The sequence below is a fragment of the Trichechus manatus genome, unplaced genomic scaffold (assembly GCF_000243295.1).
Source record: "Trichechus manatus latirostris isolate Lorelei unplaced genomic scaffold, TriManLat1.0 scaffold00058, whole genome shotgun sequence".
Lineage (NCBI taxonomy): Eukaryota > Metazoa > Chordata > Mammalia > Sirenia > Trichechidae > Trichechus > Trichechus manatus.
The window spans coordinates 14,501,093-14,529,063 of NW_004443994.1; the positions used below are offsets into that span (position 1 = coordinate 14,501,093).

General features: G+C 36.0%; 1 protein-coding gene across 1 annotated transcript in view; it reads right to left on the reverse strand.

Annotated features, from left to right (window-relative positions):
* Window positions 1-27,971, reverse strand: part of DPYD (dihydropyrimidine dehydrogenase) — a 926,643-nt gene that overhangs the window by 850,730 nt on the left and 47,942 nt on the right. The window contains exon 2 of the mRNA XM_023733350.1: window positions 20,029-20,139. Coding sequence (XP_023589118.1) covers window positions 20,029-20,139 — 111 coding nt within the window. The remainder of the gene's footprint in view (window positions 1-20,028; window positions 20,140-27,971) is intronic.

Sequence of the window (27,971 nt, forward strand, 5' to 3'; positions counted from 1 at the left end):
CAAAGAGAAACCATTCATAAAGATCAATGATGTAAATGAAGCTCCCGTGAAGTGGAGACGAAGTGAAAAGTTGTCTTATTTTGTACATATTTTGAAGGCAGAGTGAATGTATTGATACAGTGCATGTAATGTGTAAGAGAAAATGAGAAACCAAGGATCCAATGTTTTTGGCCCAAGAAACTGAACAGATGAAGTTGCCATTTACTGAGACTTATTTGACTATTAAAAACAAATGAATAAATAGTTAAAGTGATTGTTAGAAAAACTGCTAGAGTTTTTTAATTTGCCCCTCCCCCAGGGGAATGAGAGAACAATAATATCTACCATAGAAATACTTTATTAAGCAGAGAAGATGAATATCATGTCAGGTTCTGAGTTCCTTATAGAAAGAGATTGTATAAATGCAAACTGGAATTGCTATCTTCATATTACATGTATGGTATTTTTCAAACGATTTTTAGAGTAGCTATTCTGTCTAGGTTCTTTCTGATGCCAACATTGTGTTAACTAACAAAATGGTAGACCTAAAGAGCCAGTAGAAGACTCAAATGTGATGCAAGCCACAGCCTCAGAAGGAAAAAAAATATTTTCTTTCACTGGCATTTTACTGTTTGCAGAGAATTTTAGTGATCTTTCATGTGTAGCTTTCTAGATGTTGATTCTCACTATTAAAATAGCTTTTTCTTATTTTGTTTCTATTTTTTAACTAAAAAATATTTTTATTTTCTTTTAAGTTGTTGCCTCATGTCACAATACATAACACTGTTGCTTTGAGGCCTGCTTGGAGATTCATTTACGTTTTTACTTCTTTTAGCACAAACTAATTCTTAGGAATAATTTTCTGTGAGACATATCAAGCCGGTGAGTGTATTTAAATCACTTTATTGAAAATAAAGTTTCTATGAAAAAATTATTTTGAGTTTTGAGCAAATCTAGTAAAACAAAAATGGCTGCAGCAGTACATCAACATGGAACTGCCAGAAATTCAAGCCAGATTCAGAAGAGGACATGGAACCAGGGATATCACTGCTGATGTCAGATACATCCTGGCTGAAAGCAGAGAATACCAGAAGGATGTTTATCTGTGTTTTATTGACTATGCAAAGGCATTTAACTGTATGGATCATAACAAAATATGGATAACACTGCCAAGAATGGGAATTCGAGAACACTTAATTGTGCTCATGAGGAACCTATACTTATACGAAGAGATAGTCATTGGAACAGAACAAGGAGATACTGCATAGTTTGAAGTCAGGAAAGGTGTGCGTTTTTTCAGGGTTGTATCCTTTCACCATACTTATTCAATCTGTATGTTGAGGAAATAATCAGAGAAGCTGAAGTATATGAAGAATGGGGCATAGATGTGGAGGAAGACTCATTAACAACCTGCATTATGCTGATAACACAACCTTGCTTGCTGAAAGTGAAGAGGACTTGAAGCACTTACTGATGATGATCAAAGACTACAGCTTTCAGTATGGATTACACCTCAATATAAAGAAAGCAAAAATCCTCACAACTGGACCAAAAAGCAACATCATGATAAATGGAGAAAAGACTGAAGTTGTCAAGGATTTCATTTTACTTGGATCTACAGTCAACACCCATGGAAGTAGGAGTCAAGAAATCAAAAGACACATTGCATTGGGCAAATCTGCTGCAAAAGACTTCTTTAAAGTGTTAAAAAGCAAACATGTCACCTTGAAGAATAAGGTGCACCTGACCCAAGCCATCATGTTTTCAATTGCCTCATATGCATGCAAAAGCTGGACAGTGAATAAGGAAGACCAAAGAATTGACGCCTTTGAATTATGCTATTGGCGAAGAACACTGAATATACCAGGGACTGCCAGAAGAACAAACAAATCTGTCTTGGAAGAAGTACAGCCAGAATGCTCCTTAGAAGCAAGGATGCTGAGAGTTTGTCTCACATACTTTGGACATATTATGAGGAAGGATCAGTCCCTGGAGATGGACATCATGCTTGATAAAGTAGAGGGTCAGTAAAAAAGAGGAAGACCCTCAACAAGATGGATTAACACAGTGGCTGCAACAATGGGCTCAAGCATAACTATGATTGTAAGCACAGCACAGGACTGGGCAGTGTTTCGTTCTGTTATACTCAGGGTTGCTATGAGTTGGAACCAAGTTGACGGCATCTAAGAACAACAACAGTGAGACTTGCCTGATTCTATCTTGATAGTGAAAACATCAGATAATAAATGGGTAAACAAGGCAACAGTCCCTGATTTGTTTGAGTACAAACATATCCCAAACATTTAATTTTTTCTTGTGAATGTACATATATTTTTATGTATTCTGAAGCGTATAGGATATGCAGATGTCCATTTCCATCCCCAGATGTAAATATTTCACTTACTAGCTATGTGACTTGTACAAGGAATTTACTCTGGTACTTACATCATTGAAATGTTATAAAGATTAAGTAAAAGTTGTTAATCTTCAAACAGAACCACAGAATGTATAATATCCCAGGAATCAGAAGGAAGTGACCTGCCCATTAAATGCCCACGATAAGAAAAACAACAATATAAAAAAACAACAATAATAAGAAAATCATCAAGAAGAAAAATAATTGCTACCAATTACTGAGGGTTTACTGTTTGTCAGAAACCATGGACAGCTGGGAACTAAGAGCCAAGTTGGCACCATAGTTGGTATTTACCATATTTCAATACTTCCTCCCATTGCTGTCTGTTTCTCCCTAATACGAATATGGATTCATCCTCATAGTCCTACTATAGTATTCTTTATATGTCAGTGAATGATGAATAAAATTTTGATTATTTCTCTTTCCTACCAGCAATGTTATCCATTCTTTCTATTATTTCTATTCCCATAGTTCCTACTTTTACTGATTCCTTTAACTACAAAGTGGCTTCCAAATTGGAATTCTGAAGTTTACACATTAATCTTAAGGGATTACTTTTATGATGTCACTATCATAGCCAAAATCATGTCTTTACTACATAAAGAAGAAGATTTAAACTCCCTAAAGCATATTTAATTTTTCACTTTTGCAATCTGAGCAGTCTTCTTCTTTAGGTATTTCCCTCACCACCCTTCTTTTCAAAACTTTTCTTCAGCTGTTCTTGGCAGTGAATTGCACCTTCTAATCTGAATTGTCTGTTTGCACTCTGCCTCCCAAACACACCGTGCATATTTCATAGTAAAACCTTTGTCCTCCTTGCTAGACCTGTTGACCCTCTCCCTTTTATCCATTCTTTTAAATCTTCCACTATTAAACCTAAAAATGGCTACAACCTAAAAATGATAGAAAAGTGATTCCAGATCTGTACAAGAAAAACAGTAACACTGTAGAACTTTCTTGGGCAGTGCCATGAGGCAAATGATTTGAGTAGATTGCTTCTTGATTAGTAGTTTTCAGAGCTGCTGACTTTAAAGCCAGAAAGTAGCCCTGAAAAAAGAGAAAGAGATTAATTTAAATTCTCAAAAACATAAAAAGGCAGTTTAAAAGAAAATGTAACCAAACCTAAAAATAAACAGTCAGAAACAGGATGAACCAGTAGGATGGTAGATACTAAGGCTGAAGTCATACCATAAATACTACCCATTTTCTTGTTTCAGCTCAGGGAAAAAAAAACAGAAGAAATACAAAGGAACCAAATACAATTGCTTCAAGTAACATGGAAGCAAACTAACAATATATCTGAATATGTTATATCTCTATAGCAGACAGAGAGGGTTTATGATAAAATGTTTACTAAATTGTGAATGGTATATGGATATATCAACCTGGATTTGTATACCAAATATATACCAAATATTAAAATTAGAAGTATATGATATTTTAAGGAATTCATATTTAGGATAAATAAATGAAGTAGCACTTTACCCGGTATGTAATAACTGTTTACAGGTAGTCCCCAACTTACTACGGGGTTCTCTTCCAAGGACTCTGTCATTAAGTTGGTTCTGACGTAAATCAAATATCTTTTTTTTTCTGAGTTTTCATTATTACTGTTTTTTATATCAGTATCTTTATGAAACTGATCTTTATTTGTCTTTGGGGATTGGAAACATTACATATAAACTAACAGATATATTTTAATACATACATTAAAAAAAAAAAAAAACCAAACCCACTGTCATTGAATCGATTTCGACTCATAGCAACCCTACAGGACAGAGTAGAACTGCCCCATAGGGTTTCAAAGGAGCAGCGAGTGAATTCAAACTGCTGACCTTCTGGTTAGCAGCTGAACACTTAACCACTGCACCACCAGGGCCCATAATACACACATACATACTTAAAAAAATAAATCATAAAAAAAGGACAATCATAAGTGCACTTTGTCATAACTGAGTACGTCATAAGTTGGGGACTACCTGCATTTTATTACTCAAAGAGGTAATATTCTTCAAAGAAATCTTAGGTAAAGCCTTTATCATTCAAACCATGAGTCATTCCCCCATATTTATGTAAAAATAAAATAACAAGTAAATAACATTTAACGAGCATTTACCATGTGCCAAAGCTTGTATCATACCCTTTTAAAATCCATCATTTCATTCAACCCTCAAAATAAATTAGATTCGTATAATTATATTCATATAATACTTATTGTTTCCATTTTCCACAGTGAGGGATCTTGGATCTAGCTGCTGCTGCTGTTGCTGGGTGCCATCCAATGGATTTCTGACTCTTAGCAATGCCATGTGACAGAGTAGGACTGCCCCGTAGAGTTTTCTAGACTGTAAAGTTTATGGAAGCAGATTGCCAGGTCTTTCTCCCTCAGAGCAGCTGGGTGGGTTCCTTTTGGTTAGCAGCTGAGCACTTAACCACTGCGCCACCAGGGCTGACAGATCTGAAGAAACATGCCCAAGTTTAAGTTAGTAAATGCCAAGACATGATTTGAGCCCAGGCAGTCAGCGTCTTAGTGGGAGCTGATTACATCACACCCTACTGCCTCACATAATATAAAACTTAAACGTCCATGCTCTGGTCTTCTTTTCCTACTTATCTTAATTGTAATATTAACATATTCCTTAAAAATAAAATACCATTTTCTGTCATTAGAACTTGACATATTCCACTGTTTTGTTAGGATTCTTTGATTGCCTGTATCTGAGACCTGTTGTAGATATTTTAAGTCAAAAAAGGAGACTATATTTGGATACAAGAGTATCTCACAGAACACAAAGTTACAAAACTCTCTCACCATGAAAAGCCATGAGTAACCCAGGAAGCCTCTTTGTCTACATTTGCCTCTGTCTTCTCTCTCTTTAGCTGGCTTTCTCTGCTTTTCAGTATATATGGCAGGTGGAAAATGGCCACCCCGCAGCACAAGCTTTTATTTTTTTTTTCTGCTCAAAAAGAAATAGAATCTCTTGCCCCAGATTTCTGGGAGAGAATCTGATTTTCCCTGCTTGGGTCACTTTGTCAATCAGATTCAGGTCTCCAGAATCAGAGTCGGAGTCAGATGGTACAAACACAGGTTCAAGGGTCCACACTTACGAATCTGTTGATTTGGGGGACAGGTACGCTCAAAAATATTCACTATAGTCATGTTTATCCCAGAATTTATCATAAATATTTGGCTCTTGTAGAAAAAATATTCCATAACTAAAAAACATAGTATATACAGGAAATTAAATCCTGAAAGGTTGTCATTACAGATTACAGAGAGAGCGACAGACAGACAGATACGCACACAAGACTACTTTATTTAGTTCATTGATTTTTTTGTTCCATACCTTCAAATGTTGATGGTAAAATATCATCCACTGACCTAATCTCCAAATGCTGAATAGATATGTTTTCAGAATCAAACACATGGATGTGCTGGGGAAACATATTAGCAAAATCTGAATAGATACTGGAAATTCTGAGAGAAAAGATTCCATTCTGACTAAAGACTATTAAATTAAATCATAACCATGCAGATAGGGCATAAATTTATTTTTTATCAAGGCAATTTGAGATATGTAACACTGAAAATACCCTAGTTTTAAAGAAAACAAAAAAATGCACTGCAGTTAAGATGTTCAGATCTTGATTGGGCCATATGAAAATCCAAATATTTTAAAATTCATAAACTTCAATACCTAAGGACTATGACAGCAGAGTTCTGCACTTCTGCTTATTTTCAATTGTAAGTGCATGACTACAGGATGATCTTTTTCATGCTATTTCTCAATGGTCCCTGATACTCAGAGCAATGCATGCAATATTAATGTTCTCCGTTTTTTGAGTATACAGTATACACCAAATCCTCACTAAAAGAAAAACCCCTCAATTCCTAATCATTTCAATAGGCTCTAATGTAATATTTCCTACATTGGAAATCACAGCACTTTATTTAAGGAAATCAGTCTGGCCCAGATGAGCTCTGTGGAGTGCAGCCTGCACAGACGTCAGTTCAAAGGATCAGATGTCAAAGTGCTCCCTCTAATGTCCCTTAATCATCACTCCGATTAGTGTTTGAATAGGACTGTGATTAAAAACGCTGCTGCCATTGTCTACCTATTCAGGCAACTAGCATTCTACGTGGGTTCCACAGATTAGTGTTTGAATAGGGGAACGATTAGAAAGACAGCTGCCATTGTACACCCATTCCGAAAACAGCAAAACGTGCATATTTATTTGCTATGAGCACCAAAGAAATGTTTTGCAAAGGTAAAATATACCATTAGGCTCTAAAGACAATTTAGCTGATTTCTTTTGTTCAGAGCACTCTATTTTCCCATATGCAAGGATATTTCTTATTTGCAAATACAGTAATATGCTTCATTAATATATTTAATATACATATTCTGTTTTTAGAGACATAGTCTTAACACACATCTGCTTTATTACATAGTATTTATTGACCTACAATAATCGTACAATTTTGACTTAATATCTATGACGATACAAAGACTTCCTATATAAACAAATCAAATCAGTTTGGTTCCAGATGTTTTGGTTCCCTTTTCAATATTCTTGGACTAATCTGTATGAACAACTTCTTCTTCGATGAGAAATTTCCTTATCAACCATTGAGGTTAAATGTTTCACTTTGGGGCCATTCTAAGAGAGGGGGTACACTTCAGGATAGCATTTAATACCCTGCAGGAGCTCATACAAGAGTACATCAGCTAGGATAGAGTCCCTGTGACAAGGCAGAGCTCTAGCCTACGATGGAACTGGGCAGGACCAGGGCATCAAATTGAGGTTATTTGCAGAAAGGGGAGAGTTGGGGCAAAAAATGTCCAGAAAGACAATTCATTCAAGTTTTATGCATATTAGGCTGTGGTCCGGTGCTATGTTCTCTCTCTCACACACATATACGCAATTATATACACACACAATTTGCCAGGAAATTCCTGGGCAACAGAGGAAACGCTGTTTTTCATTACTGTCCTTAATATCTTCCTGTTCATTACTCCTCCATGTTCTTTCCATATTTATTTACTCTGCTGTTTCCACTGTCATGATGAGCTTATAATAATATGTAGTAACAGAAACAGACCTGGGGGCATCCAACACATCAATGCTGATAATGATAAAGCAATAATATTTATAAAAATTATATATATACATGTATATATATGCCAAGCACTGTTATAAGTATACCATACATATTGACTCATTTTAATCCCATCAACACCTCTATCAAGTAGATATCATTATTATCCCTATTTTACAAATGAGACAATGGAGTCAGGAAGCCATTAAGTAATTTATCCAAGGTCACACAGCTACTAAATGACGGAAGGAGTATTTAAAGCCAAGCAGTCCATCTCTGGAGCTTACATTCTTTCATATAAATCCAAATTCAAAGAAAAGGAACCCTAGAGGGAAAGTTTTTCTTTCTTTTGCTAATAAGGCCCACTGAAACACACCAAATTTAAGGTGAAGTTTTTTCCACTTTAACTTAAAAACTGACTAGCTAAATAGCCACACTTCATTCTAATTAACAATAAATTTGGCTCAAAAACAGCCATGGCTTAACTATTCTAAAAGTTTTAAACTAGAAAAAGCAAAACAAAAGTAACAAGGCTGATGGCTGACAATTACAAACGAGTTTAATTTGTGTCTCACAAAGTCACAGAGAAAGTTGTGATCACTTGAAATAAATAATTAAAGCAAAGCTTTCTTGTAACACCCTCAGGAAACCAAGAGTTAAGACTTATCTTTTTTCTAGCCATTACCATTTTATTACATATTTCTTCTTCCTAGAGAATAAATATCTGACAAACTCTTCTATATGGTGGAATGAAGCACAAAGCACATACTTTCAAAGAAAGGATCTAATTACAACCTATAGAAAAGATTGTGTTTTCTTAGTAATGAGGTAACATGTACTTCTCTTAATGAGATAACAGAATATAGAACTTTTCAATAAATGGAATTATCATCATCATTATCACTATCATTTTACTCTTACACCTCCTTGCTGGTCTCTGCAGCCTCGTCTGTTAGCACTTTCCCCCACTGTCCACACTCTAGGAACCCTGGTGGGGTAGTGGTTAAGAGTTCGGCTGCTAACTGAAAAGTCGGCGGTTCAAATTCACCAGGTGATCCTTGGAAACCCTATGGGGCAGTTCTACTCTGTCTGTTCTATAAGCTCACTATGAGTCAGAATCGACTTGACAGCAACAGTTTTTTTTTTTTTTTTTTTTCTTTTTTGGTCTACACTCCAGCCTCACTGTACTGAAACTGTTTCAGCACCTTAAGGGTATATATGCTCCCTCATCTCAGGTCCTTCTGACACATTATCTACTATGATGGGATCCCTTTTCTTTGTCTTTCCCCCATTCATCTCTAACTTCTATTCCCTTTTACGATCTCAACTTAAATTTTGCTTCCTTGGAGACACCAACCTTACATCTTCAGACCAGGCTAGGTACTTCAGCTATGACTCCCACGGCGGGCTCTACTGACAACGTTCTATTGTGAGTGCATCCTTGGTGCCTGATGCCTGTAAGCTGCCAGGGTAAGAACTGTTTCTGTCCTTATCTCCATCTTTATAACAGTAGTTGGCACATATTAGGTCTTCCATATGTATTTTGTACAATTCAGGTTCAAAGATATTTAGACCATATCAATCTTAAAATTAGATGGAATAATTCATCTGCAGTTGTTGTTGTTGTTAGGTGCTGTCAAGTCGACTCTGACTCACAGCGACCCTATAGGACAGAGTAGAGCTGCCCCATAGGGTTTCCAAGGAGCGGCTGGTGGATTCAAACTGCCAACCTTTTAGTTAGCAGCCTGAGCTCTTAACCACTGCGCTACCAGGGCTCCATCTCATCTATAGTAGTGTTACATAAATTTGGAAAAGTTCGACACAATAAATTAATTCTTTAAGAGGGTTCATTACTATAGAAAGTAACCCATCTCCAGCAATTGGATTAATGTCCAACAAACTTCATTAGATGCCGTTCAAAAGTCCTATTTCATAAATAGACATGGAACATATTTTTATTACTTATTCAGGGCATACTTTGTATTCTTAAAGAAGAAATCCAGTCAGATGTTAGTAGATAAGACTTACCAAGAAATATTTTCAAAAGAAAATCAAGCTAAATTTTTATTTCTGTGTAGATTGTTTGTAGAGTCAGCGGTACAATTCTACGTGGCACTGAGTAATTCACTTACTTTCTCTAAGCTTCATATTTCTCATCTATAAAATGGGCATAATAATCATAAAAATTAATAGAATAACAATAATTATTCTCATTTATCAGAATGTAAGCTCCATATGAACAACAACTCTGTTCGTGGCTGTATTCTCAGCACTTAGAACAGTGTCTGACACACACTAGAACTCAGTAAATATTTCATTTGACTAATTACTATTTACTGAGTACTTATGGGACACTATGGAAACCCTGGTGGCATAGAAGTTAAGAGTTTGGCTGCTAACCAAAAGATTGGCAATTCAAATTCACCAGGCACTCCGTGGAAATCCTATGGGGCAGTTCGACTCTGTCCTATGGGGTCGCTATGAGTCAGAATCGACTCAGTGACAACGGGTTTGGTTTTTCTTTTTGTTTTATGACTCTACGGCAGTAGTTGCAATTATCAAGTGTAATTGAGATTGCCAAAAGCTCCCTTTTTGAAACCTATAACTAAGCTCTAAAACTTTTACCAAAAATGCCTTTCCATAAGCAGTTTGTTGCTGTTTAAAATAAGTACTGGTTATACATCTGAATTCATGTTATGGAAGACCTCACTCCAACTTCCAAATTGTCCTCTACATATGTCTAAATTACCACAAGCCATTATACCTACTCTACTTAATTTATGGTTTTATACTCTGATAACAGATCTTTTTAGGCAGCCTCATTTCAGAGTATATACACTGTAAATGTTTCCCTCTATTGAAATTTTAACATTACATTTTCTTTAATGGATTAAGCAGTTTCTTCTAGTTAATGTCTATCCCACCACACACATGTGCACATACATGCACACATGTGCACACACACACAATTAATTACTAAATTTATATAGTGGCAACTTCTCAGGGAGTAACATTTGTTAAAAGTGAAAAAGAGGTTGTCCGATAAAGATCACTTAAAATATATTTCTTTTAAAATTTTTTTTTGGTATTTCATTACAATGCTCTTAACAAATGCAGGAGGATATTTCTAAAATATACACAGTAATCCACATCAGATAAATGGTTCCAAAAAGTTTAATAATAAACTGTAATGCGCAGTAGTGTTATTGCCATGTTAATGTAATGACCAGGGAAGCCTATGCAGCCAGCCAGCAAAGGGTTCTGGGGCCACCTGTGCCATCAAATCCATCCTCGTCCTACTGCAGTCTGGTGCCACATGGCAGCACTTGCTGACCAAGTTTAAACACCCTTGGATCATGCCTGAGTCCTGATACTGTCTGGGACCTCCACGACAGTGAAAGCCCTTTGCTTGGCAACTGTTTTCAGGGCTGGTAATAGGGTGAGGTGAGTGATGCCTCTATTCTGGTGTAGAGTTTAAGGACACACTCACTCTCAGGGTCATGTGACTGCTGTCCAAGCTTTCCAAGATGGGGTTGCTGTGGCCTTGCCTGTCCTCGTCTTCCTTTCCACAATTTCTCCTAAGCCTTTATGGGAATTTATCCTGCCCTCCACTGGGAGACCATTTAAGAATTGTCTGGACTGAGGATGGGAGCTAATCATCAATCCTGTTAAATCCAAATTCAAATTTGGCCTTTATGGGATAGGAGTAGTTTTGGTATAACCCATACGCTTCCCCCCTGGACATTATCCACACTTGGCAGGTAGGCCACTAGGTTCTCATTCCTTGAAGGAAAGTATGTAACTGCAGAAAGCAGAGAAACAAAGGGAGCTTCTCCTGGGCTTTGGATTTCAGAAGTTAAGTTTTCAGGGAAACCGAAAAGACTTGGTGATTGACAGTGGATTTAGGAGGAAATATGTGATGAGATAAATCTTTTCTACACCTCTCCCCCACCACTCCAACCACACTAAGTATTTAAAGCATTTAGAGACAGGAAATGGATCAAAAGGGAAGGGCCTGGAGATACTGGTAGATTCTTAAGAGGATCTGCACCCAAGTCACCAGGCTGGACACCAAACCAAACCCACTGCCATCAAGTCGATTCCAACACATGACGACCCTATAGGATAGAGTAGAACTGCCTCATAGGGTTTTCAAGGCTGTAGTCTTTACGGAAGCAGACTGCCACATCTTTCTCCCACGGAGCGACTGGTGGTTTAGAACCGTTGACCTTTCAGTTAGCAGCCATGTGCTTAACCACTGTACCACCAGGACTCCTGGACACGGGGGCTGGCAAATACTAGCCAGGTGTCTGGAGATCATGAAATGGAGAATCTACTCCTCACTAAGTAGATGGACCCCTTCGGGAGGTTACTGAACCATGAAGTTTCCTGAGCCTCAGTGCTGAGTGAAATATCAGAATGGAGTTGTCATGTGTTCAACAGTGGCTTCAAAGTAGTAGAAAGGTGGGGGGACCTGAAGAGGCCTGTGAATAAGAATGAAGGATGACTCCACCTCTCCCATAATGGTTAGTAACAGATAGATGATACTTCGCCTACCACACCTTGCCACCAATCCCCCTGGAACTCAGATGTCAACCCAGAGAAAGATGGGGGCAAGGAAAAAGACTTCTGAAAGTGATGGAGACTAAGCTTCCACTATCAGAGAGGCCGTCTTAGTTATCTAGTGCTTCTAAAACAGAAATACAACAAGTGGATGGCTTCAACAAAGAGAAATTTATTTTCTCACAGTCTTGTAGGCTAGAAGTCCAAATTCAGGGCATCAGCTACAGGGGAAGGCTTTCTCTCTCTCTCTCTCAACTCTGGAGGAAAGTCCTTCTCATCAGTCTTCCCCTGGACTAGGAACTGCTCCACACAGGAACCCCAGGTCCAAAGGACATACTCTGCTCCTGATGCTGCTTTCTTGGTGGTAGGAGGTCCTCCCTCTCTGCTCGCTTCCCTTTCCTTTTATCTCTTGGAAGATAAAAGGTGGTGCAGGCCACATCCCAGGGAAACTCCCTTTACATTGGATCAGGGATGTGATCTCAGTAAGGGTGTTATAATCGCACCCTAATCCTCTTTAACATAATCTAATCTTGCCTCATTAACCGCAGAGATTAGGATTTACAAAACATAGGAAAATTACAATCACAAAATGGAGGACAGCCACAGAATACTGGGAATCATGGCTTAACCAAGTTGACATATATTTTGAAGGGACAAAATTCAATCCATGACAGAGGTCCAAAATAGAAATTAAGTTCAGTTATAGGAAAATAAAGGTTATATTTCCTGCATGCCTGAGTTTCTAGTCTGGTATTTGTATTCTCTACACAAACATTACACTTTTAACTACTGAAGAAGAGATTAAGTTGCAAAGAATCTTGGTCTTGGCTATAAGTTTTCTCATAAACTCTTTCAGGTATTGAGTCTATTTTTTTAAGAAAGTTATTATCAGCAATCAGGAAAGCAAATTCAAGCTTGAGAAGTTGTTTTAAAATAAGGTGTAAGGAGGGGCGAGGGTAGAACAGGGATTGCTTTCTTACCGTGAATCTGGTCAAAAGTTCATTTAGTTTTGGAGTTTCAAAATAAGACTCTGTATTGTTAATTTCTTATGTACCAATCAATATCGGGCCCTTCATTCTCTATCAGGTTTAACAGAGCCAAGTAGCTGAGTATCCAAGCAAGAGTGATTCAGCCTTTCATTGCTGAATGAGATTAATGAGTTGTAGGTAACTTTATTAATTAAGTGGATTTCATCTCTTAACAGCAGAAAATAGGAAAAAGTATCCAGCACACGAAACAAACAGTAAGATAAATTCCAAAAGTATGAAAAGTGAACACACAAGAAATCATACATTAGAAGAAAACCACTTTGTAGAGTCTCTCCCACTTTGTTCTTCTGATTCTCATCCCACCTCTCATAGTGCTTCTTAGCTAAGTTCTCATCTTCTGCCTGCCCCTTCCATGCTGAGCTATATAAAAGACTGAGGCAAAAGGAAAAATATGTGCCCCTATATACAAGTTTTTCTGTATTTCTTAAATTATTTATCTTGATTACTGAGACTTTTAATGCCTCCTTATATTTGGTGCCCAGGCAAGTGCTTCAGTCGCCTTACCTTAATCCCTGGCCAACCTCCACCCTCCTCCCATTCTCCACATACTTCCTGGGTAACTCTACTCACAGACTTTTAATTAACCATATAAGCTCTGGTGATTGAAAAATCGTCATCTCTATTCCTGGCCTATTTACTGAGTTCTAATTTTTTATATTTAAATAGGATGTTCCCCAAGAAACTCAAAAGATTCAAAACCAAATTTATTATTTCCCCTCAATATACCCTGTAAATAACTAAATAGACACATAAAGGCAACTTCCATTTCATATTTATTTTGCCCTCTAAATATACTCATGCCATGCTCTTCCTCTCTCCTACATACCCACTATCCCAATCTTGATCATTTCTCTTGAGCCTTCTACACCAATACCGGAGTCACTGCCTCCCATCTTTCCCCTTAAAGGCATCTTCCATACTAAAAGCTAGTCTCATTTAGCTAAAGGCAAATTTGACAGACTGATGTTGGTAAGTAAAACTTCTTCATGGTCTTTCCTTTGAAAGAGTTCTACTATTACATTTCTGTCTTCTTCAAAAGAATGTGAGAACTTCCTGGCAAGGCCTATATCTTATTCATCTTCATTCCAATGTGAAAAATGGCAAGATGTTTGGCCCATTGTAAACGGGCAATAAATGCTGAAACAAACTAGTGAGTGAGACTGTGATGCTCATGCAAGAGAAGAAGAAATGATTTATCAAAACCTGTATGTTACTTAATAATTTTCATTGTCAACAAGAAAAAGAAGTCAGTCATGTCTTTTAATTTACTTACTAAAAATCCTATTTAAGGGCCCTGCTGCCAGATTGCATGGGTTCCACCTCTACTTCCACCATTTAGCTGTGGGACCATGGACACGTTTATTAAGCTTCCTGTGTCTCAGTTTCGTCTTTCTGGATGGAAATAAAATATAGTATCTATCTCATAGGGTGGTTCTGAGGCTTAAACGAATTACTTCATAAAAAGCACTTAGAAATATGAATGCAGGTAGCAAATTCTAAATATACACTATGGTTTATTTTTATTTTTATTACTGTGGGAACTTACTATGTGTCATGTTTTGGAACAAATTAGCTAACATTCTTAAAAGCATATCTAATTATTGTCTTTAATTGTCTGTCCTTTTCAGTTTCACTCAGGATAAGTTTTCTGATTTGTACCATTTTCTGGTCTTCAGAAATTGCTAATGGAAAAATGAGTGCAAAATATTTATGTAATTAGGACAGTTCAACATTTCAGAAATGGCAAAAATAAACAGCAGTTATGGAATACCTGCTTAAAAGATACTGGAAATGACTGCTTCATGCTTCATTAACTAGTATAAACACATCTTCCAGTTAAATCCCCTACTGAATTCAGAATGTCCAATTAGTTTTAGAAAGGTATTAAATTATCAAGTGAAGAAATTCCTGGACAAAAATTTCACAATTGCCATTCTTAGTGTAAATTTTAGGGTCAAATTGACACCTATTTTCTAAAAATCCTATGATTTGTTTATTAAAACCAAATTTTTATCTATTTTGAGAGATAATTTTTGACTGTTCATTTTGCAAATTTTGTTCATCTTTGAGTAGTATTCATTTCAGTGCCAAGTATATGGGGTATTTCAAGCTCCTAAGAAATGGAAAGACGAAAGAAAGGCAAGGAGGGAGGGAGGAATAAACAATGACTCATGAAAAACTTCCCTGAGGCTTCAAAGAAACCCAACCTATAACACTAGTGTAGACATGCAAAGAATGATAAGTGATTATCTGAATCAAATAAAAACAGAAGAATTTTAAACCAAAGCAAAAGAGTTTTTTAAAAATCAGATCAAAGAAAAATAAATAAAACCTTTATATTGGTGTTCAGGGAGTTGGTTAAAAATGTACCTCTTTGGCTAATACAAGATTGTTGTTGATTGCCATCGAATCCTGGGGACCCCATGTGTTACAGAGTACAACCGCTCCACAGAGTTTTCTTGGCTATAATTTTAATAGAAGAAATCACCACGCCTTTTGTTTGATAGGTGGTTTCAAACCACCAACCTTTAGGTTAGTAGTCAAGGGCAAACCACCTGTGCCACCAAGGGTCCTTGAGGTGGTTGTTGATGTGTGCTGTCTAGTCAATTTCCTGACTCACAGCAATCCTACATGACAGAGTAGAACTGCCCCCAGAGGGTTTCTTAGGCTGCAATCTTTATAGGAGCAGATTATCAAATCTTTTCTCCTGCAGGGCTCCTGGGTGGGTTCGAACTGCCAAACTTTGAGTTTGCAGCTGAGCGCTTAACCATTATGTCACTAGGGCTCCTTACCTTCAGGTTAGAGGTCATGAATTTAAAGTGAGATCAGTCATCCTGGTTATGTGTTTTCCCCCTCACAGTCAACTCTGGCAGATAATTTTATTTAATCAGGTTGTATGCAAAGTAGTGATTATAATGATGAACCATGGAAACTAAGCTAACTCTGGAGTGAAATATTGCAATTTCCCTTGGTCCCCTAAAGACCTACCTCAAACTATGCATTCACCAGTTCCCTGTCCTACTTTCTCCCTATTACCTAAGGCAAAGCCCCATCTCTTACATTGTCAGGTTCCATCAAACAAGGCTGTCCTTTGACCACCTTTAAGGCTTTTATCTTACATCAAAGAGCATATTTTAGGTTAAGGGTTAATTACTCAATTAGCACAGTACATGATTTTGGGTTTCACAAAACTCCATCTCTACATAGTGCTGGTGTCTACCTCAACTTAAGCATGTCCCTGAATTTCTTGCCATTGGTACTTTCAAGCAAAGATAGGTTGACCATTTGTACTCAAAGGAATTTTTATAACAAATAAGAAGTCTGATTAGAAAAGCCTCAGAGTTCACTGAAAATATAGATAGTACTCAAAACTATGATTATCAAAATTCTAATTAAATAATAGGAATTTTTTATGCAATGTATTTTTATTTTTAGCCTCTAGATAATATAAGCATTTATATTTTCAATCTTATTATCCAAGGCCCTTGATATTTTTTAAATTTAACTTTTTTATTCTGAGATAATTTTGGATTGATACGCACTGTAACAAATAACACAAAAAATCCCACCAGTTTTGCTCAATGGTAACATCCTGCAAAACTATACTACAATACCACAACCAGAATATTGATATTCATACAATCAATACAGAATTTTCCTCACCACAAGGCTCCCTTGTGTTGCCCTTCTACCCTTGAATAGCTACACTTACTTCCCTCTTGCCCATACACCCTCCTTAACCTCTAGTAATCATTTCTGTAATTTTGTCATTTCTAAAATGTTATATAAATGGAATCATGGAGTATATAACCTTTAAGATTGGCTTTTTTTCACTCAGCATAATTACCTGTAGATTATCCATGTTGTAGCACTTATAAATAGTTCATTCTTTTTTATTATCAAGTCGTATTCCACGATAAGGAGACCTGGTGGTACAACAGTTTAGCACTTGGCTGCTACCTGAAAGATTGGCAGCTCAAACCCACCCAGTGACTCCACAGGAGAAAGACCTGGTGATCTGGTTCCATAAAAATAACAGCCAAGAAAATTCTATGAAGTAGTTCTACTCTGTCACATGGGGTCGCTATGAGTCGAAATTGACACAACAGCACCCAACAACAACAATATTCCATGATATGGATTTACCACAATTTATTTAACTATTCACCTACTGATTGACATCTGAGTTGTTGCTAACATTTGACTATCACAAATAAAGGTGATATAAACATTGCTGTATAGGTTTTTTGTGAAGAAAAGTCTTCTGTAATAAATGCCTGGCTGTGCAAATATTGGTCCATATGATAGTCACGTATTTAGTTTTTTAAAAAAACTTCCCAATGATTTTCCCCAGTAGCTGTACTATTTTACGTTCCCACAAGCAATGTATGAATGATCTAGTTTCTCTACATCCTCGCCAGCATTTGATATTGTCACTATTTTTTTTCTTAATTTTCACCGTTCTGATAAGTGTATAGTGATAGCTTACTGTGGTTTTAATTTGAATTCCCCTAATCACTAATGATGTTGAACATCTTTTCATTTGCTTATTTGACATCTGTATGTCTTCTTTAGTGAAATGTCTTTATACGTCTTTTGCCTATTTTCTAACTGGATTTTCTTGTTGTTGTTTTTTTCTTTGTTTGTTTTTTACTGTGAGCTTTGCGAGGTCTTAATATGTTCTAGATACGATTCCTAGTTGGAAATATTTCCTCCCACATTGTAGCTTGTCTTTTCATCCTCTTAAGAGGTTCTTTCTCAGAACAAAAGCTTTCAATTTAAAGGAACATCAATTTATCTTTTTTTTTTTTCCCTTTTCCAGGTCATGCTTTTGGTGTCAAGTCTAAAAACTCTTTGCCTAGCTCCAGATTTCAAAGATTTTCTTTTTTTTTTTTCTAAAAGTATTAAATTTTTACACTTTACTTTTAAGTCCATGATCCATTTTGAGTTGATTTTTTTATATGGTATGATTAGTTGACAGTCATTGTAGATTGGATTTCAACGGATTTTCCCTCATATTTTCCTCTATTGAATAATGCTAGGATAATTCTCTTTCTACTTAATTCTTTACCTATAGTCCTGATTTCTTCCATTAAATAGATTACTAGAAAGTGAATTACTGAGTGTGTTTGATAATTTTAAAGGTATCAATAAATATTATCAAAACTGTTGTCAGACTGCTTCTCTAAGAATTTGTGTCAATGTATATTTGCTGGATAGTGTAGAAAAATGCCCAAATCACTGTGTCTTTGCCAATTATAAGAAACATAATAAAATAAGAAACAATTTACAGGAGCACACTATAGAATTAAAATACTAATTTCCTTTAAACAACAATTATAATAGAGTTTCTTTTCTAAATAAAACTCTGGCCATACAACAGTTTGATCATCTATAAATGAGGGACCTTAGAAAAAAAAATCATCTAATTTCTCTGGATCATGGTTCTCATACCCTTAAAATGAGAGATTTAGACTTAGTAAGCTGTAAGGGCTTTTTAAGTTTGAAAATTACATGATCCTCCTTTTAATGCCATTCAATTGTTCACATCATGACAGAGGGTCATGGCTTATAGTCTGCCTATTCCTTAATCTAATTTAGACGACACAGGTGTCCTTCCAGAGACCTCTACTAGAAGTGTCATAGAAAGCAAAGCTCACAGAACTGGAGAAAGGAAAACTGAATTCCAAAACTAAGTCTGCTACTAAATGGCTAAACGATCTTCTCAAGTCATTCTATTTTTCTGTGTTTCCCTGTTTTTTTGTTTCATTCAAAAAACTTTGCTGGGTGGTTAGTGACAGAAAAATAAAAATAAACAAGCACACACAGATGCTCAGCACACACACACACACAAACACACACACACACAAACACACACACACACAAACACACACACACACATACATACACTCACAGCACAGTTCCCATTCTCAAAGAGTTCATAATATGGAGAGGAAGAGAGAAATAGATAAAAATAAACTAAAATCATAATACTATATAAAACAGTAATCCAAAGTACCGTAAGAGTCAATGTCAAATAAGCTGCAACTACTAACTATCTCACTGAATAGGCTTGTTTGGGAAAATCAAGTAAAATACATGAAAGAAATTGCTTTCCAAAATTAAAGGTTTATGTACCCCTAAATGGCAGTTTGAATACTGCCTTCAAGGTTGTACTTTTAACCACTTATGGCCTCACAGTCCTAGCTCTGTATTCACCTCATGGGCCCAGTGTAATAAAGTTCTAGGAATCTGTAATCTCAGAGAAACACTCTTTGCTCCTGAGTCTCACCTGGAAATGTTAGACATTCATATTTAAAAATGGATCTGTTCACTCAAAAACATATTTTTTCAAATAGTTTAGATACTAGTATACCCTTTCTTTAGGACTCCTGGTGGCGCAGTGGTTAAGCACTCAGGTGCTAACCGAAAGGTTGGCAGTTCAAACCCACCAGCTGCTCCATGGGAGGAAGATGTGGCAATCTGTTTCTGTAAAGATTTACAGCCTTGGAAACCCTATGGGGCAGTTCTACTCTGTCCTATAGGGTCACTATGAGTCGGAATCAACTCGATGGCAATGGGTTTGGTTTTTTAGGATTTTATACCCTTCTTCAGTCGTAGTATATGGAACTCTTCCATATCATTGTGTTACTATACAAAACAACTGTAAGAGAAATTTCACAGATTTTAAGAAAAAAAACTGGCACCACACTTAATTTAAATGCATTTAAGTGTTTCAGAAGATATTTTTTTAAAGCAGTAAAATTAAACATTCTTTTGAGATTATTCAAACAAAGTATTTTAAAAATCACAGCTGTATTTCATATTTAATTGTATTTCTAAGTAAATGTAAAACTTTGTTTTACAATGTGTGAAATGAGATAATTTTCAGCATGAAATCATGTATCAGTGGTACTTACAAAGCAGTTCTTATCAGGGTTTCTTTTCCAATGCTTCTTGTCTAATTTTTTGGCTGAAGTAGAACGTAGAGTTGCATGAGTCTGTATTCGAGGATTTAAAGCCAGGATGCTCTGAAGACAGTATATAAAAAATACTTATGTAAATATATTAGCATTTTTTTTTAAGTCAACATTTTATTTACATTTTAAAATCCCTCCCACAAAGACAGGCTTAGCTGAGAGAGCAACTCTTATGCTACATTACAGGGGAAAAAGAAGACTACATGTGATCAAAACAAATTAGAATAATGACCTAAAATTAGCAAGATGGTGTTTGCTAAGAAAAGTGAGAAAATTTGTACTTGGTTAAAAATAATAAGTCCAGTATGAGCAAATACAACAAAAATTCATATATAAAAGAAGGACCAAATTATTTTTAGAACTAAAAAATTATTTTAAAAAATAGCTAAACATAGGGTATGAATTACAAAAAGCTCAATGTCCAAAATATGATAAGGCTCTTCAAATAGTTACCTTAAAATACATTAATGAGTTATATGAGACAAAATATGACTGAAATAACTCCAGTTATGTTTTCCACTAACTTGTTAGAATCAGTTCGTGGCAAAAATCAATTCTTTGAGGAGAGCAAGCATACAAATAAACATGAATGGAAACAACTGTACTTTGACCACAGTAGAGGAATCAAAGTTATAAACGCTTCAACCGAATTCAATTAACATTTTTTCCAAATATTTTTAACCACCTTTACATGTTGAAAAGCAGTATGTGTAATGGCTAAAGAAAAACCCGGGGAAAGGCGATTTAGAAGAAACACAGAAGTTCTCGATAACTGAAGAGCTTTCACATAGAAGAGATTTTCTACTTTTTTCTATCAGTAGAGAATACAGAAGTGAGACTGTAGAAATTAAAGAAGGGTAATTTGGATTCAGATACAAATAAATGAATGGCAGCTAAGATTTTATTAGAAATCACACTAGCCAACTTTATTGTGTTCATTTTCAATTAGACAGGAAGGCTTTCCTGTCTAATCTAGATCAGTCTTTTCTGTTCTAGACCACTCAAACTTATCTCTACCCAGACATACCAAACTAAACAGTAACTGCCACTTTATGAATCTTTTTTCTCTCCTAAACTATAAATATTTTGAATTGAGGGATAATAATTTTTTTAAATCTTTGAGTCTCTCATATGCAGCACCTAGTACATGGCAGACGCTCATGCCTTAAAATAAATGGTTCAAAAATTGTACACTGAATTTTAACTGCTACTTGTCGTATAACTTTGAGTAAACCACTATTCTTCCTGATCTTCTGTTTCCCCACATGCAAAATGGTAAACACCAGTATCAGGAGATTATAGTGAAGAAGAAATGAAGGGAGTGATATGACATGCTTTCTAAACTATAAAACACCAATGATTAAAGTGGACTCAAAATGAAATCAGAGGCTACGTGCAACAGTAATTCTCTATGACTTGTTCATGCAGGGCTGAATAAGAATTTGCAAAAATCCAGAGAATGAAATTCCTAATAGGTTTGACCAAGTCTGTGATCACTTTCCAAATATGGATTCTATGATGCTATGAAAATTAATGGATCATGTTCCTCTGAAAATGAGTCTTCACTGAGATCCACAAAGAACTATCAAAATGACCAAAGTAAATGATTAGATAAAATGAATTATTATTAGAAATATATTAAAAGTGTTTTCCCCTTCTACTATTGCAATCCTACAATAAACTTATCTAACGTAATTGTTTGCTAGTAATTTTTTTTTTAATTAATAAACTTACTTATCATAAAATTAGCTAGGATATTAATGACTACAGGAAGGATTTAAAAATCATATAAACTACAGTAAATGACTGCGATAAATTTTACGCTCAGTATTCTTAGATAAAAGTAAAATCAGAAAAGAGAAACTTCAATTCATTCTGCATTTGATTTAAACTGGTAATAACAATATCCTCCACTTTAAGTTTTAGAGTTTACAAAGTGCATTCACATGCATCTTCTAATTTAACTTACAAACAGCAATTATTATATCAATGTTTTGGATGAGCAAGTAAGTTAAGGGTGGTTCAGTAATCTGAAGATCTCACAGCTAATACGCAGAAGGGACTGAATTAGAACTCAGTTTTTCTGAGTGTTGGGCTATTTTCAAATCCATCCAAAGATGTTTATAATGAAATGTGAGGTACAGTGTAGAAGGGAAAACCTTTCTAATCACTTGTGGTTAGCAGCCAAGTGCTTTAACCACTGCACCACCAGGGCTCCTTATAGTTACCATATGACCCAGTAATTCCACTCCTAGATATATACTCAATAGGCATTAAAATATTTGTCCATGAAAAAACATGTACGTGAGTGTGCACAGAAGCAGTATTCATAATAGTCAAAAAGCGGAAATAATCCAAATGTCCATCAACCAGTGAATGAATAAATAAAAAGGAATGAAGTACTGATACATGCTACAACATAGATGAATCTTGAAAACATCATGGCAAGTGAAAGAAGCCAGCCACAAAAGATCGTTCATACATTAAAGTATTCCATTTGCATGAAACGTCCAGAATAGACAAATCTACAGATACAGAAAACAGATTAGTGGTTGCCTAGGATTGAAGGTTTGGATAAAATGAAAAGCCACTACTAAGACTATTAAGGGGTATGTAGTTTCTTTTTGGTGTGATGAAAATGTTCTAAATGTAATTGTGGTGATGGTTGCACAACTCTGTAAATACACTAAAAACCACTGAAGTCTACACTTTATATGGCTAAATTATATGGGACATGAATTATATCTCAACAAAACTCTTACCAAAAAAATAATCACTAAATTTGACATTCAGCGGATTTAGGAATATACTGTATTCATTCTAATAAACATTACTGGGACTTGCTTTACTAGACTAATATAAATAAGGTTACTTTTTATAATTTCTGTATGTGGCAATCATAATATTTCTGTAATATATCAAGTGGATTTTTGTGTCCACCAGACAGCAAATACACTATAAAGCTATAACTTTTAAATGGATTACACCTTACGATGAAATAATGCCAAAGCAACCCAATAACAAGAGCCAATATTAGAAAATCCAAGCAATCTCATTTTTATAGAAAAAAAATTTGAAACTATTTAAATGTTCAATCTTGAACCATTACCAATCTCATACATTAATTAAAACCAATAAATAAAAAGATGGCATTTTTTTAAAGGTAGTTACTCTGCCAACATTTAAAGCAGACAACTGGGTAGCATGTAAGAAAGAAGGCTGCATTTTATTTTAGCTTTTACTTCCACAATTCATACTGTGATAAATGATTAGATTTATCTATGTAGGCATAGTAATGTAACTTTTGAGAATAAACATTCTGAATGCAATTTACTGGCTGCTTATCACAGTAACTTTTCTTTCACATAGCATAAGTAGAAAGTATAACATAACATGAAATATTGGGTTAACCTTTTGCGAAAAGGCACTGAGCTGAATTCAATGGATCTTGGGGGAAAAATAAATTGGATTGCAGAGATTGGTTACCAAGGATTTGACTTAATAATATCCCAAATGAAAAGTGATATGAAATAAAAATACAGGACATGAGTGGTTGAGAGCTGTTAAAAACAATTTTCTAAAGCAAGACTTTTTAAAACTAAAAGTCAATATCATCAATATCTAAGCAGCTGGCAGAATAATACAGGACAGTTCTAAATTGCATTCTTCCTAAGAAATGGCCAAAGTCAGGTCCTAACAGGGTCACAGGGTCTACTCTCTGGATAAATTGAGCACTTTAAGAGGTCCGTTAACCCTTTCTGATGTAGGGGGGGAGATTTTCTCTCATCCAAATAATTTGGCCTTTGGCTTTCCCAATCATTTTTAGTAACACAATAAAGATGTACTGGTGATTCTTGAAGGCAAAAAGACAGAATTTTAGAAAATTTAACTGCACTAACTTTATTTAGTTTTAGCAATGATAGAATATCATCCAGAGCCAAGTATACGTGAGATCAAATCAGTTACACCATGTTACCACTTTGTAAACACTATTCTGGGAAGCAGTTGGCATGATGCAACATACAAACTATAATTCTGCATTTGAGGAGAGTTTCTCCACATAACCACAGAGAGCAGATAGGGAAGCTCATATTTACTATAATCACAGGCCCTCACCACAAAAAAAGCCCTAAATCTTAGCCCTAAAATACTAGAAACCTCAGTATTATTAAAGAGCTTAAATTCTAATTGCAGTAAGTCACTTGGCCAACATGTCCTAAAATGTGGCTTTTTTTTGTAATATCACAATATTGATTATTCAAACATCATGCACCATTTAGCTTCCTTTACCCTTTACATTTGCAATCATAAACAAATGTTTCCAAATCAATACTGGTCATTATTTACCATAATTCTGAGCCATTAAAATGATACCTATACACTGAAATTTTAGACATAAAATCTATAACTTCAGTTGATGCATTAAGTTTTGTCTTACTTAAATTATGCTTAAATTTTGTCTTGGATGGCTTATCCTGAGTCATCTATAAGTTGCCTCCTACTTTCCCTAGCATCAGGTGAAAAATCAAAACAAAACAAACGTTTTTCTCATTTGACATCCTGGGGTTGTGCAAATGGTTAACATACTCGTCTGCTAACTCAAAGGTCAACAGTTAAAAGCGCACCCAGAGGTGCTTCAGAAGAAGGCCTGGAGATCTACTTCTAAAAAAATCTGCTATTGAAATCCCTACAGAGCACGGTTCTACTGTAACACACATAAGGTCACCATAAGTCAGAGTCGACTCAACAGTAACTGGTTTCTGGTTTCTCATTTTATCATTAAAAAAAAAAAAAAAACATTGCCATCGAGTCGATTCCAACTCATAGCGACCCTATAGGACAGAGTAGAACTGCCCCAAAGGGTTTCCAAGATCTCTTTATGGAAGCAGACTGCCACATCTTTCTCCTGTGGAGTGGCTGATGGATTTGAACCACTGACCTTTGACTTAGCAGCCAAGCACTTAATCACTGTGCCACCAGGGCTCCTTTTTATCATACTTGTGTGTGAATGCCTTGATTTCAATAGAACATATTTGCTATCATTTTTTTCCTCAATAAAAATTCCAAACTAACAGGAAAATAGAAATACCTACTGATTAATCCCCTTTGATCAGTATTTGTTGCTTCATTCAGGCAACAACTTAACATTGATCACTGAACTTTTCAGTGCTTACTTAACAGTCTCTTGCTTACAAGACCCAATCGCAGCTAATTATCTCACCCTTCTCCATGTCTATCATTAGTCATATTGTAGGATAATTTTAACTAAATATCTTAGGAATTTATAAAAGGTGCCTTTTGTTCTTGAATAGGCTCAGAACTGAAATGGCCACTTCTCAGCTGGGTGGGGAGCAGAAGTAGAGAGAATGCAGCTTTGCTTTGCACTTCAAGCCCACATACGAGATATAAAAAACTTGGAGTCTAAAACCCTTGCAATATCAGTCCTGGTCAAGGACTCTCACATTTCCTTTGATTTTTTTTTTTTTTTTTTTTTTTAATGCCCTTCCATTCTTTTTCTGGGCACAGGTTTCTTTTCCCTTATGTTGGACCACCTTCCCAAGTAACTTATCTTACTTTTTTTTTTTTTTCCATCTTACTAGCGCCATACAAAGGCCAATTTCCCCACTATCCACACTGGCTAGCCCGTTGTAGTCAATAACCATTGAAGAAAGGAGCCTCTGATTGTCCTAAATCTTACACCTTTCACATATTCACTAAACAGAATGCATAGCGTATGAGATTAAATTTGGATTTAGCTCTGAACTCTACTAGTTTTGCAGGTTGTTTAATTTCTCAATCCCTCTACTTCTTCAGCTATAAAATGGTGATTAGTAATATTGCCTACTCAAAAGAATTGTTATGATGATTAAATCAGATGATGCATAAAACCATCTAAAATGATGTACACAGTAAATAGTTACTACATGCTAGCAGTTAGTATGTGGTGTAAGTATATATTAGACTCCATTCAACCAATATACATTCATGTTCTTGTACTATCAATTCTGAATACATACCATGGGAATCATTTCAAAAAGTACAGCAAGATAGGAAAAAAAGGAAGGCAACAAGGTGAAAAGGTAATTCTAAATAAGACCATCCTAAAAATAGAGATGCATCTCAGATGAAACCAAATCATTTGCTGAGTCATGGGTCCCTGAACCTATCTGCCCCTGAGCCCTGCAATTTCAAAGGCAGACTGCCTGAAAATGCAATATGCTCTTCACAAATTAACATGGCAGTGTAAAAGGATCATGAAATTCAAGTGCAGATTTTAAAAACCCACTACACACACACACACACACACACACACACATATAGCAATGTAGATACTATTTTATACTACATAAACTGTATGTAACTCATAGACCTTTGGTACCAACATATTTAGATGAATTCTCATTACAGCTCCTTCCCAGGAAAGACAGGTCGATCAAAAAATGATGAATTTATAAAACATCAAAAAACTCATCAACTGGGAATGAATGAACCCTTTCAGAAGGCTAGTCATATGGCCTGAGAGATTTGATTCATTCCTATTGAACAAATAGTTAACACAAATAAAATAGTTTATGCATCTGAAAACATCACATCCATCATGTCACTCTCCTACTCAACCAGCTAATATCTACCACAGGAAGCTCTTGTTGGCTTTGTGAGGCCCAGTATTTGACCCTCGCCCACCTATAGAAGTGTCATGGTTTGAATTATGTCCCCCCAAAAATGTGTATCAATTTGGCTAGGCCATGATTCCCAGTGTTGTGTGGTTGTCCTCCATTTTATGATTGTAATTTTACATTAAAGAGGATTAGGGTGGGATTGTAACACCACCCTAACCCAGGTAACATCCCTGATCCAAGGTAAAGGGAGTCTCCCTGGGGTATGGCCTGCACCACCTTTTATCTCTTGTAAGAGATAAAAGGAAAAAGGGAAGCAAATGGAGAAGCGGGGGACCTCATACCACCAAGAAAGCAGTGCCAGGAGCAGAGTGTGTCCTTTGGACCCGGGGTCCCTGCGTGGAGAAGCTCCTAGTCCCGGGAAACGTTGATGAGAAGGCCTACAGAGACAGAAAGGCTTCCCCTGGAGGTGACGCCCTGAATGTGAACTTCTAGCTTACTAGACTGTGAGAAAATAAATTTCTCTTTGTGAAAGTCATCCACTTGTGGTATTTCTGTTGAAGCAGCACTAGGTGACCAAGACAAGAAGACGTACCACACAGCAGGCATCTAACTGTACTTTAACTGAAACAACTATCTTTTTATTGTCTTTCACAACAGATTGAGAACCCAAATACAAGAACCATGACTTGCACATCCAGTACTAGCCTCACAGTTCTTAATACCATCGCTGTCGAGTCAATTCCGACTCATAGTGACCCTATACAGAACAAAGCAGAACTGCCCCATAGGGTTTCCAAGGCTGTAATCTTTAAAAAGCAGACTGCCACATCTTTCTCCCGTGGAGAGCCTGGTGGGTTCGAACCACTGACCTGCCACCAGGGCTCCCAGTCGGCTGCCGTTGAATCAATTCTGACTCATAAATAGCAGAGCATGGTAAAGGTGGTGACAGATTCTGACTTAGACATGGAAATGATTCTACTGTTTATAGACCTGCTCAATGCTGTTCCTACTATGCATCAACTTAAAAGATGGCTTTAACTTAAGATTGCAAATGGTGCCAAACTGATTCTACACTTTTATTTTATGAAGAAGAAAAATTAACACTAGCCATTAATTATATATCTCCTTTTATTCTTTTAACCATTTAAATGATAAAACATTAATAACATATATACTAATTCATGTTACTGTTTAATATTTTCATTACAGGAAGTTTTTTAAAGTATCACAGGCAAACAATAAAGTGGTACCAAAAATATTAAA